The following is a 13,944-nucleotide window of genomic DNA, read 5'->3' on the forward strand; positions in this document are numbered from 1 at the left end:
CAAGTTGGCGGCGCGTGCACACGCTGCGGCTTCTCTCCCCCCCGAGGAAACAGCGTTTTCGTGTTTTTTGTCTCGTAAGTCGCAGTGTTTTTGTATGTCTTTGTCGTGCGTTCACGTCCTGAAACGCACCTACAGCCGTGAGTTTCTGCTTGGAGTCGGCAGAAAGTCACTTTTGGAGTTAAACCGCGGACTCCGAGAAGAACTGCGAGTCTGCGGCGTGCTCCGGACACCCGCACCCCCACCGACCCCCACCGCTGCAGCTCGCCCACAATGGAAGCGCCACAGGCGGCAGGCGAGAAGGCAGAAACGGGGTAAGTGCGGGGGTATCCGAGCGAGGCTAGCGGCTAGCCCACACAAGCCAGCTATCCCCACCGTACTTTTGGCCAATGTACGCTCTCTGGACAATAAACTGGATTACATCCGCTTACTTCAGTCAACTCAGAAGACCGTGAGAGACTGTTGTGTTTATGTTTTCACCGAAACCTGGCTCAACAACAGCGTCCCGGACCAAGCCGTTCAGCTGGAGCGGCTAACATGCTATCGGACGGACTGCGCGCTAGCTGACGGAGGTAAGAGCCGTGGCTGCGGGCTCTGTGTTTACATCAGCGATGCTTGGTGTCGGAACGTAGTTGTGGTCTGTAAACACTGCTCACCGGTAGTGGAACTGATGATTATCAAATGCCGTCCGTTCTATCTACCGAGAGATTTCTCCGCTGTGCTGATCGCTGCTGTTTACATCCCTCCGACCTCCAACAACAGCGTGAGAAGTGAAGCACTGAATGAACTGTACCAGTACATCAGTGAACAGCAGACAGCACACCCAGATGCTTTTCTCATTCTGGCTGGAGATTTCAACCATGCAGACCCAAAGAGTGTGTTTTCTGGACTTTTTAAACACATAGACTTTCCAACCAGGGGAAACAACATATTGGACCAGGTCTTTACTACACACAGAGGAGCCTACCGAGCCTCCCCCCTCCCCCACCTGGGAGCCTCTGATCACCTCACCATTATGCTAATGCCAGCTTACAGACCACTGGTTAAAGTCACCAAACCAGTTCTTAAGCAGGTACGAGTGTGGCCAGAGGGTTCCTCAGAGGCACTTCAGGACTGTTTCAGCACAACAGACTGGAATATGTTCAGAGAGGCTGCCACCCACAACAACTCCACAGACATTCAGGAGTACACAGAAACTGTCTCTGCCTACATCACCAAGTGCACTGATGATGTAACCGACCTCAAGACCATCACTGTTCGAGCGAATCAGAAACCATGGCTGACAGGAGAGGTCCACAAGCTCCTGAAGGCTAGAAATGCAGCCTTCAGAACAGGTGACCAGGCAGGCCTGAGGTCAGCCAGGGCCAACCTGTCCCGCGGGATCAGGAAAGCTAAGAGGCTGTACTCAAAGAAGATTTCCCAACACTTCAGTGACAGCAGAGACACACAGAACCTGTGGCAGGGTATCCAGTCTATCACAGGCTATAAACCACATCCACAGACCTGCGACAGCGACACATCTCTGCTGAACGACCTGAATGGGTTCTTCGCAAGGTTCGAGCCACTCAACAACACACCCACCCAGAAATCCATCCTTCCTCCTGGTGACCAGGTGCTGACGCTGTCCCCAGACAGTGTGAGGAGAGCATTCAGCAGGATCAATGCTCGGAAAGCTCCTGGGCCTGACAACATTCCTGGCCGTGTGCTGAGAGACTGTGCCTGGGAACTCGCAGAGGTTTATACTGACATTTATAACACCTCTCTGAGTCAGGCGGTGGTTCCCACATGCTTCAAAGCCACCACCATCATCCCTGTCCCAAAGAAGGCATCGCCATCCTGTTTCAATGACTATCGTCCAGTTGCACTCACCCCCATCCTCATGAAGTGCTTCGAACGACTAGTCATGCATCACATCAAGTCTTTGCTCCCCCCCTACCTGGACCCCTACCAGTTTGCTTATCGGTCAAATCGCTCGACCGATGATGCCATCTCCACTGTTCTCCACTCAGCCCTCACACACCTAGACAAGAAGAACACCTACGTCAGAATGCTGTTTGTTGACTTCAGCTCAGCACAATTGTCCCCCAACAGCTCATACACAAACTGGACAGTCTGGGGCTGAGCACTTCACTGTGCAACTGGCTGTTAGACTTCCTGACTGGAAGACCACAGGCAGTGCGGGTTGGCAGCAGCACATCCAGCATCACCACACTGAACACAGGGGCTCCCCAAGGATGTGTGCTGAGCCCCCTTCTGTTCACTCTGCTGACCCACGATTGCACACCAGCACACACCTCCAACCTCTTCGTCAAGTTTGCGGATGACACGACGGTGGTGGGTCTCATCAGCAACAACGATGAGTCACACTACAGGATCGAGGTGAGCCGCCTGGCCTCCTGGTGCAAACACAACAATCTCTCTCTGAACACAGAGAAGACCAAGGAGATTGTTGTGGACTTCAGGAGAACTCACACACTGCACAGCCCTCTGTTCATCAACGGAACTGCTGTGGAGAGGGTGAGCAGCACCAAGTTCCTGGGTGTGCACGTCACAGAGGACCTCTCCTGGAGCACCAACTCAGCGTCACTGGCCAGGAAGGCAAATCAGCGTCTCTACTTTCTCCGCAAGCTGAGAAGAGCTGGAGCCCCCACCCCCATCATGACCACCTTCTACAGAGGGGCCATCGAGAGCATCCTGACCAGCTGTTTCACCGTGTGGTACGGGGCCTGCACAGCATCCTGCCGCAGGACCCTCCAGCGCATCGTGAGAGCAGCTGAGAAGATTGTTGGCACCTCTCTCCCCTCCCTTCAGGACTTGTACAGCTCCCGCCTCACACGGAAAGCCCTCCGTCTGGCAGGAGATCCCTCCCACCCACTACACAGCTTCTTCAGCCTGCTGCCATCAGGGAGGAGACTGTTGAGTCTCGGGGCGAGGACCAGCAGACTGCGAGACAGCCCCATCCATCAGGCTGTGAGGATGCTGAACTCTCTTCCTGCTCTACCCCCCATCCCAATCCTGCCCCCAGCACACACTCACTCAGCATCCTGACCCCCCCACTAATAAAGTACTGAAACTCTGCACTACAATGCACAAAGTACTGGTCCCTTCCAAACGGACTTGCACTACACAACACCTGCACTACTGATATACTTGCACTGTCAATACGCACTTTAATTCCACTTAATTAAACTGTGAACTTTAAGCACTTACGCACCCATTCACTTTACCAGCCTTAAGCTATATACCATATACCGTATTTGCACTACTGTTATTTACTATTTTTACTGTCATTCCATCTCGATCACCATCAATATTGCACTATTGTCTTACGTATGTTTATTGTGTCTTGCTGTATTGAACATATAGTGTCTCCCACTCTTTTATATTATAATTATATATCTATTTTTTACTTATTTACTTATATTTATATATCTATTCCTCCCCCACACTACTGCACCTTGTTTTTGTCTCATGTATGTCTATTTGTGTCCCTGCTGTATTGTACACATAGTGTCTCCCATTCTCCTTTATTATATCTATTATCTGTACTTGCTGTAAAATTGGGAAGGAGAGTAACGTAATTTCAATTCTCTGTATGTCCTGTACATATGCAGTATTGACAATAAAACTACTTGACTTGACTTGACTTGATATACAGCTGAGAATGTGTGGGATAATTGGTCGAAGAAAATGGGGTAAAATTAGAAATAAATTTAGAAAAAAAAAAAAAAACTATTTCATAAAGCTGACTTTCTACATGTGCACATTCCACATGTATTAACTTTTCATCCAAACAACAACCTTGCCAGTAACCTAACTTTTCTACAAGGTTTGATATAAAAAAAAGTTTACAACCCCAATTCTTATTATTTCACACTCCGTCCTGTGTCCCTCTCTCTTATTGCACTAAAGTTACATGGATTGCACAACCATAGTGACATCATTATGACTTCTAAGGTCGTCGCTGAGGAGATGTGGATCTTTGGTATTAATAACACTTATCATGTGCTTTCATACTGTGTTGTCCTAAGAGCACCTCCCAACATTTTGCACTGTCACACTTTTCAGAATTGTTACCTCTCCTGCTTGGAAAAGCCATGGGGATATAGTCCGTTAGTTATAGCCTTTTAGTGGTTCAGCAGAAGAAAAAATCAAAAGCTCACCCATCAATTCTGAAACAGTTTGAAACTATTTTTCAGTTTAGTTCTGTAAAGTTCAGTTTTTCCTAAGAGATGCATATATTATGCAAAACATGCAATGTAAATGAAGTAATTTAACATTGTGCTGCTAAAAAACTGCTGTGTCATTAGTATTAGGGTTTTTGGGGTTTGTGTGAAGGAGAGAAAAATGCAGGCAACACAGTGTCAAAATCTAACATGTTAAATCGTTTAATAATAATAAAAACTGGAATTTGTTATATATATACAGCTCTGGAAAAAAGTAAAAGACTACTTCAAAATAATGAGTTTCTTTCATTTTACCAAATTGAAAACCTTTGAAATAGAACCAAGAGGAAGATAGATAGATCACAAGCCATCAAACCAAGCTGAACAGCTTGAATTTTTGCACCAGGATGAAGTGGAATAAAGTTATCCAAAAGCAGTGTGTAAGATTGGTGGAGGAGAACACGCCAAGATGCATGAAAACTGTAATTAAAAACCAGGGTTATTTCACCAACTTGTTTTCTTTGCATTATTTGAGGTCTGAAAGCTCTGCATCTTTTTATTTTTATTTTTACAATTTCTCATTTTCTGCAAATAAATGCTCTAAATGACAATATGTTCATTTTACTCAAACATATACCTATAAATAGCAAAATCAGAGAAACTGATTCAGAAACTGAAGTGCCTACAGACTTTTTGTGAGGTTTTTATGTATTATCAGCCAAGTTCTGTCCTATTTAAAGACGATTTTAATAATAATAAATAGTAGGGCTGTCCTGATCCGATCCAGGCATATTGTTCTTGCATTGGGGATCAGCTGTTTTGAGCAGCGTTCAGGGCTGGTTTAAAAAAAAAAAAAAAAAAAAAATTTTTACAACAGTATTGGATGAACAACTACAGATATCCGTCCACAGTGTAGCCCTACACACCCACACGTGTACACACACACACACACACACATTCACACACAAAGGGACTTGACGGCAGTGTTTTATTAAATTGGCTGACTTTCTGGGTGAGAAGCTCTCCATGTGTGATAGTGTACAGATATTGAGAATGTTGTGGGGGAATTGACTTCCTATGTGAGACCATAAATCTGCTTCAGTTTGTGGAGCATGACAAAGGTTATGTGAAGATTCTCAAGGAAGTAACTAATGATCTGGTAGGTGATGGTAAGCCACTTTATAGCTAAGCCAAACTGGATCTATGTTACATCACCAGTGCATTCTTAGAGTGGTTTCACACCTGTAGTTTATTTCCCTGGTCCATATCTGTTGATATTTGTTTACTTGTAGCACTTTCAACTTCGGTTATGGTTTGTTTTCACACGAGCATAAAACTAAATGCACCAATGCACATTGTGTCCTCTGATTGCTCAGAGCACTCTGTCGTAGGTGCAGGAAAAAAAACAGCAAGAAAGGCCAGTATTCCAGTATGCACTTTTAAACATTTTTAACATTTTTAAAGGGATGTGCGACATAGATATCCACACAGTAGTGTCAGTATTTGGAGTGTCAGTGCTGCACATACCGCAGGCAATGATTCATCAGCAGCAGCTCGAAAAAAGGGGTGATTGACTTTCTCATGTCGGAGGAGGCGTGTGCTCATCTGCATCCTCCAAGGGTCGCAGGTGCCACCGGCGATGGGGACGCACAAAGGGGTGGGACAATTGGATTACCAAATTGGGAGAAAATGGGGAAACGTCTGAAATAAAATAAAATAAATAAATATATAAAAATATGTTTTTGTTTGCTGAAAAAGTCTAATGACTTAACTATATTAAATACAATGTGTGTGTGGTGTTTTATGTTTAGTATATGATTCAAATTATATAATATTTTTCCTCAGTATGTAAATGCAGTGTATCTTAAAGCTATGCTGTTGGAACAGTTTTTTTTTTTGTGTCAAGTACATGTAAAATATATTTTTTTATTAATATAAAGAGAAAAGTCATTCTAATGTTGGGAGGGATTCCAAACACACACCATTACAGAGGACCAGGACCTGAGGCTTTGCTGTAGGGTAGATGCAGAGTGACCCTGATTGAGGCCTGCTTTGTTCTGAATGGAATGTGTTTATAGGCAGTTTCTTCCTGCAGAGCGTGTATTACACCCATTTTTGACCCATGGGTGAAGAGATCAGCAGCTGCTGACTGACTGAACATACATTCATTGGAGATCTTAAAGAATTTTCCAGATTTTTCACATGCCTGTGCAGCTTTGCTCAACTAATGCTGTCCTTTCAGCTCAAACTGTTCATCAGCATTCTCTAGTTGATTGAATAATTTGTTGTAAATTGTATAAAACATGAAAAAAATAAAATAAAATGTTAAATGTGGTTGTATCATAAAAAAAAATTAAAACACCCTAACTATAGTATTAGGGAAGAATAAAGTGAGCCAACATGCTCATCTGAGGCTCACGTATTTAGAGCATAGGCAAGTGGGTTCCAGACTCTGAGTGGGTTTGTTTATGTGGTTTTACTGGGACCCAGTTGGCCTTCCAGGCCTCCATAATCTCATGAGTCCCATCTAAGTCCCATGTGCAGGGTCCAACCCAGAAGGAGCCCATGTTTAACCCCTCCTGGCCTCGTTACTAACCCTGATGGGGACCACCACTGACATTCATATCTGGTGCCAACATGGAATCTGTGGGAAAAAACAGTTTGATTGCCAGAACCATATAGTCTACCCTATGTGGGGTGTAGGAGGTTTAGTCTTGGGGTTTAGAAACAGTTCTTATGTGTGCAAAATCTACCACAAAACTAAACGGCAGCATATTTAGTACATGCACATAAACTGCAAAACTGTAAACACAGAAAATAGCATAACAAAGTGTTATATCAGGGGTCACTAATAGGCGGACCGTGTTCCAGGTCCGGACCCAGACGTTCTCCAATACGGACCCAAACCGATAAACTACTCAGAAGGATTTATTCTGACTGTTTATTCAAAGCGTTGTACGTGCTTTGCGGCGAAGTATACTCACAGACCAATCACGTGTGATTTAGGATTACCAAATGCTCTCCCGCATTGTTAGTGTCGCAGTCCAATATGCTACCACTGCTCCGGCTAGTGAATTGGGACACAGCCAGGAAAAAATGCCTTTATAAGGAGATGGGGAACCCGAGAATGGGCGGAAACTAAAGATGCGTGGAGCTCGACAGAGCGACAGGGGAGGAATGTACACACAATCTGACCAGAGAGGCATTTTATTTTTATTATTATTATTATATAATTTTTTCAGCATTTTTTTTATCATAGTTCAAATATCCTTACGGGTCAGATGTTTCATGCTTGTGGGCCACATCTGGCCCGCGGGCCGCCTACTGTCGACCCCTGGATAGGATGTAGCACTGAATCATAACATAAGTTAAAAATGACGACTGTCCGGACCTTGGCCTGACTAAATTTTCTCTAACTTTCTAATTTAGGTCGATTCAATATAACTACAATATTTTGTGTTAAAGCAGCACTAGGTAGAATTTCCTTGATTTTTGATATTTTTAAAGAAGTAAAATTACAGCTTGAAACTCACTGCAGCGCTCCATTGAGGTGTAATAAAAGGAATAGTGATGCTCTCGTGTCTGTGCCAGAGCTCCTCTGAGCTCAAACCAGACTCTGTAAGTTTTCCGAGGCGGCCGCAACCAATGCTCACGAGAACTGCAAGTCACAGAAAAAAAACTGCAAATACCCCTCCTATTAATGTATATATGGCTATAAATGTCTGAAGTGCAAATGCAGCTCTGTTAAGCATATATATTCAATCATCCAAATTGTGACCCCTGATTCCAGTCAGCAAACTTCAAACTACTATGTTGTTGTTGTTTTTTTTTATCACTGTTGTTGTTTAATTTTACTTGTTGCATTTTTTAATGTACAGCCAAAAATTAAGAACTGCACCACAAACCATTTACGTATGATTGTTAAAAGTGAGGTTTAAACTTTGTGTGATAACAGAAGTTAATTCAGTTTGTGATAAATAATTGGATTATATTTTCACTTCCTTTAATTCCTGTTTTGTGCTTTCTGTCTCTCTCAGGATTACTAAGCCCCTGACCTTTGCAGACTGTGTGGGTGACGAGCTTCCTCTAGGCTGGGAGGTTGTGTACGATCAGCAGGTGGGCGTCTACTACATCGACCACATCAACAGTAAGTTTAACTTCACTACTTTTTTTTCTGTTCACCTGTATTTAAATACACACTCACACTCCTGCCACAGATATAAATAAGGTGTAAATAGAGCAGTAGTTTATGAAATGTCAACCATGATCCTGATCTCTGACTTTCTCAATACATTAAATATTTGTGGGTAAAATTAGCTAGTTGGATGATAATAAGTGTGTAAAACCTGTATACTGTTGAAAAATGGAAATATTAACTATTATTTTATTTAAATTTTTTAAAGCATTTTTTTTAGCATTCATCCTCATTTATAGAGAATCTAGTGCAGGGGTCTCAAAGTAGCGGCCCGCGGGCCACATGCGGCCCGCGACGCGGTTTCATACGGCCCCTCACGGGTTAACAAAATAAACATACATCTGGCCCGCAATTCAATTTAATTATTTATGCTTTATTATGTTCGTTTTCATATTTTATCTTAACTTGTATTTTGGTGTGTGTGTGTGGTTTTTGTTTTTTTTTTGCTTACGCTGCGTTGCCTGCTTTAGTAGTCTTCAGTAGCCTTCAACAGTCTAACCTTGCAGCCGTGGTGTGTCCACTAAACTCCGTAGTTATAAACATCCTGAGGTTAGCAGCGCGCTAACTGACCTGTTTATAATGTAATCCGAGCAGTGCCTCCGTGACGCTGCTCTAAACTGCTGCTGTTAGCTGCTTGGGCTGAAAGATGAACTGTAGAGAGCTGTATTATCCGGTTAGTGGGGTTATTTTATTTCATACACAGAAGAACTTACAAATTTTTAAAAACGCTCCAGACTGGCTCAGCTGAGCCCTGTAGCCCGTGGCTGGGCTGCAGCTCTGACTAAGCAAAGACTGCGGGCTTGTGGTGCTGCAGCTGCAGCTCCGACTAGTGGTTGGATGAGGAACTGCTAAATCTGAGGAAATGCTAAATCTGTCACAGCTCACAATTTTTGATTTTATATTTATTAAGCCTTATTTCAGTATCAAACGTTTTGATCAAAGTTAATATAACTTATAAATTAAAAGGATTTATGTTAATAGAGCAACAAGCAACCATTTTTCCATGCAACTGTAATATTTGATTGAATAAATAGTATATTGAGAGTTATTTAACATTAAGGAGTAATTACATTCATTTTGTATTACATCTGGTTACATTTTCTTATATTTATAAGTTACATCTGGCCCTCAGAGGACAGCCAATATGCCAATGTGGCCCTCGGCAAAAATGAGTTTGAGACCCCTGATCTAGTGCTTAACAGACTTTTCCTGAAATAATGGAAAAGAGTAAGTGGTCAGACTCTCTATAAACGGCTCTGGCCATGCAGAAGATGCGTTTTGAATCCAAGTTTCTTTCTTTCTGCGTGATCATATTGGCTGAAGGTAGCCCCTGCTCTTCACTTCCTGTCACCAACTGCATCAGATATTTAGTGTGCCAAATGTTTGCTGGGCATTTGCAACTAAAAATCTGGGCTAAATTGGTGTAGAGTGTCAACCTGGCATTATCTGACCAAAGAGTTGTGAAGATGACACAATGTAGAATTTACTGCTTTTTTCTTTAAATGTAAACCTGTTGTGGACTAGGACTCTTTTTAAGCATTCTTGTGCTGTTCTTCTCTCAGAAACCACACAGATAGAGAACCCGAGAACACAATGGCGGCAGGAGCAGGAGCACATGCTGAAGGAGTATCTGGTGGTGGCGCAGGAGGCTCTCAAAGCCAAGCAGGAGATGTACCAGATCAAGAAGCAGAGGCTGGAGCTGGCCCAGCAGGAGATGCAGCTTTTCAACCAACTCAACCAGGACGATAACCGTTCCATCACTAGCTGTAAGGACACACATCTATTTACAGTTTAATTTAAAAGTGCTATTTTAATAAAGTAAAATATGTGTATGGTTTTAGATTGACAAGCTGATTTGATGTGGTAGTCTGTTTATTCATCATTCATAAGAACACAGTTCCACTGCTCTACAGCTCAATGCTGGGGGGCTTTATACCCTCTTAAAGATTAATTCCTGGCATTAGGTGTCATCGCTGTAGTGTCATGTTTATCTGCTCTGTGTAGTACTACTCTGTTATCAGTAAGTTTCTACAGGGACTGGACAAATTGTGTGTGCATTTGCACGTGTGTGTCAGGAACAGTGCTGCAATACATTTATCAGGCGAGGTGTCCACAAATATGTGCATAAAATGCATAGTATGAATCTTAAAATGTACAGTTATTCAAATTGTTAAATGGTTGTGTATACTAGGGGTGGATGATATGGCCTAAAGTAATATCACAATATTTCAGGGTGTTATTGCAATAACAGTATTTTCAACGATATGACAAAAAAAAATTACTTTTTTATACCATTTTTCCCCAAATTGCAAGGCCAGTTACCCAACCCATTCATTAGGACTCCCCCTATCACCAGAGATGCCACAACACCAGGAGGGTGAAGACTAGCACATGCCTCCTTCAATACATGTGAAGTCATCCACCGCCTTTTTGAGCTGCTGCTGATGCAGCATTGCAGAGTAGCATCACAGCGCACTCGGAGGAAAGCGCAGCGACTCGGTTTTGATACATCAGCTCACAGAGTGATGTGGGGAGAGAGCGCCATCTACCCACCCAGAGAGAGCAGGGCCAGTTGTGCTCTCTCTGGGCTCCAGCAGCTGATGGCAAAGCTGCATTGACATATTTTTTTATTAAATTTAACAATGTACTACTGCAACAAAAAGTATATATATTAAGTATATTAAGTAGAAACACAAAAATATATAAATGTTTGTATATTTCATATACAGGACCTTACCAAGACCCTGATTTTGAACAAAATAATAATATTGTAGCAAAATAAATATAACAAAATAATGAAACAGCAAAAATCTGCTCAAAGCTAAAGTGTGGCATATTTAGTGCATATAAACAGCAAACAAAATTCAAAGTAAATACAGTATGTTGCAAAACAATATAAAGTTTTAGAGTGTCAGTATTTTTGGTGATATTATTTTGTACAATACAATATGGCACATCCCTTGTGTAAACACAGGCACACACACAAGCAGTGATTTTGTGAGGTTAGGTTGTTAAGAGCTGTTCCTAACCTCTGCCTTTTCCTCACCTCTGCTTCCCTGACCTCCTCCCTTCCTCTCTTTCATTCTCTCTCTCCTTTACTGGACTTTACTGTGTCTCTTTCTCCTGCTGACCTCTCCCTTTTCCTCTCCCCTCCTTTCCTCGCCCTCCTTTTCCACTTACTATTGTTTTTTTATTCATTCACTAGTTTTCACCTCATTTCCCGCATTGAATAAAGCTACATTTACGTATGCCTACTACAAATTTGGGTCACGCGTGTGACACAGTTAATATGCTAAGTTAGCTCTTTAGGTACTCTGGTTGTATGTAAATGTATGTCACAGGAGTGAAACAGTAATGTACAGTACTGTGTTTGTCCACTTGAGCTGCAACTAATGATTATGTTGGCAGTCGACTAATCTGATTTTTTTTTTCCATTAGTCGATTAGTCACAGATTATTCTGCCATGTCCTCCCTCTCTAAAAACAACAGAAAACAGCTAAACTTGAGATTTAAAAGACATTTAAATGTCCAGATGTTATTTAAACATGGAAAGTACTGATATTTACTGAGTAAATATGTGTTGGGCTCCATCTAATGCTTTTGGACTAAGCTGGAATGACATTTGTGATCCAGATGTAATCATCCAGCGTCAGTGCTTAACCTCACTAATGATCTTGGACTGAAGACAGTCAGTCAGATCCTCACAGTAAAGTTTTAAAACAAAAGCAGATATTAATGCATGTTAATGCAGAAAGGGGATGGGGGGCATCCCAGAATAATGAAGCTTAAACATACAGACTTTTAGATGTATAGTGAACACTAACCCAGTGTTTTTTTTAGTTCATAAGTAGCCCAGACAATCTAATTTTTTATATGATGTTAGACAGGGGAGAAGAAACATTGTGCTAGTGCTGGGCAGTTAATCAAATTCATGTATTAATTAAATTACTGTTTTAGTGAGATTTTCAAAACGAGGTAATCAAGATTTTACATCTTTACATGTAGAGGTTCTATGTAGATATTGCATTAAATAAGCTTGTGTTTGTCAGAAACCTATAAAGAACTGTGGCAGTGAGTTTCATATTGTACACTTTTTCTTAACTGAAATATAAGGAGGATAATAAGACTTTTTTTGCACCTTGTTCAATATAAGGCTGCGCCTAACAGTTATTTTGATAATTGTTTAATCTGTCTAAAATTTTATTGATTCGTTGATTATTATTGGATAAAAATAAATACATTTATTAATTTAATTTATTTAATATATATTTAATATATTTGACCAGATATTTTACAGATATTAAAGATTTAAGAGAACTAATGTAATTGTAGATCATTATTAAAAATATTAGTGTTTACATGAAATATTAACCTGAGAGTTACATTATTTTTATTATCATAATATAATAAGACAGCAAGAGTGTATGTAAATTAAATGCTCTGTGGTGCATGCAACTCACAGTAGACCCAACTCATTTATTAAATTAGTTGCCAACTCTTTTAATAATCCATTAAATCGATTAGTTGTTGAAGCCCCAGTTTAACAACTTTTGGCAAGTTTAAAGGAATGTGCTTGCTGTTCTTTAAAAAATATCTAAATTAAACCTTAGACTAAACTAGGGGTTTTGCCGTATCATATCGTGCACAATATTATCGCCATAGTTTTTAAGCAATAGAAAAAATCTAGCGAGTAATAATTGCATATAGAATATCGTTATTGCTAAATATTCTGAAATATTGTATCATTATTTTTTAACTAGATCGCACCACCCCTAGCTTGCACGTTTTTGGCTACTGACAATAATTGAAAAAAAGAAACATTAGTTTGCATATTGATAGCTCTACATGATGCTGTTTTTGCAATTTTTTTCACCTCTATGAATAAAATGAATGAAAATGAATAAAACTTGTTTGTAAAAAATGCTTATTTACAGTTGTGGTCAAAAGTTTACATACACTTGTAAAAAAACATAATGTTATGGCTGTCTTGAGTTTTCAATAAGTTCTACAACTCTTATTTTTCTGTGATAGAGTGATCGGAACACATACATGTTTGTCACAAAAAACAGTCATAAAATTTGGTTCTTTCATAAATTTATTATGGGTCTGCTGAAAATGTCACCAAATCTGCTGGGTCAAAAATATACATACAGCAACATTAGTATTTGGTTACATGTCCCTTGGCCATTTTCACGGCAACTAGGCGCTTTTGGTAGCCATCCACAAGCTCCTGGCAAGCTTCAGGTCGAATGTTTGACCACTCTTCTTGACAGAATTGGCGCAGTTCAGCTAAATGTGATGGTTTTCTTGCATGAACCCGTTTCTTTAGCACTGTCCACATGTTCTCAATGGGGTTTAAGTCAGGACTTTGGGAAGGCCATTCTAAAACCTTAATTCTAGCCTGGTTTAGCCATTCCTTTACCACTTTTGATGTGTGTTTTGGGTCATTGTCTTGTTGGAACACCCAACTGCGCCCAAGACCCAACCTTCGGGCTGATGGTTTTAAGTTTTCCTGCAGAATTTGGAGGTAATCCTCCTTCTTCATTATCCCATTTACTTTCTGCAAAGAACCAGTTCCACTGGCAG

The 13,944-nt window shown here is 41.1% G+C and overlaps 2 protein-coding genes across 5 annotated transcripts in view; one reads left to right on the forward strand and one right to left on the reverse strand.

The window, feature by feature from the left end:
• Positions 1 to 13,944, reverse strand: part of lurap1 (leucine rich adaptor protein 1) — a 230,770-nt gene that overhangs the window by 121,136 nt on the left and 95,690 nt on the right. The gene's annotated exons all lie outside the window — the stretch shown is intronic.
• Positions 1 to 13,944, forward strand: part of wwc3 (WWC family member 3) — a 78,001-nt gene that overhangs the window by 27,380 nt on the left and 36,677 nt on the right. For all 4 annotated transcript variants that reach the window (XM_049479771.1, XM_049479773.1, XM_049479774.1 and 1 more), the window contains exons 2-3: positions 8,201 to 8,310; positions 9,921 to 10,124. In XM_049479771.1, coding sequence (XP_049335728.1) covers positions 8,201 to 8,310; positions 9,921 to 10,124 — 314 coding nt within the window. The remainder of the gene's footprint in view (positions 1 to 8,200; positions 8,311 to 9,920; positions 10,125 to 13,944) is intronic.

This window comes from Astyanax mexicanus, chromosome 5, assembly GCF_023375975.1.
Source record: "Astyanax mexicanus isolate ESR-SI-001 chromosome 5, AstMex3_surface, whole genome shotgun sequence".
NCBI classification, from domain to species: domain Eukaryota; kingdom Metazoa; phylum Chordata; class Actinopteri; order Characiformes; family Acestrorhamphidae; genus Astyanax; species Astyanax mexicanus.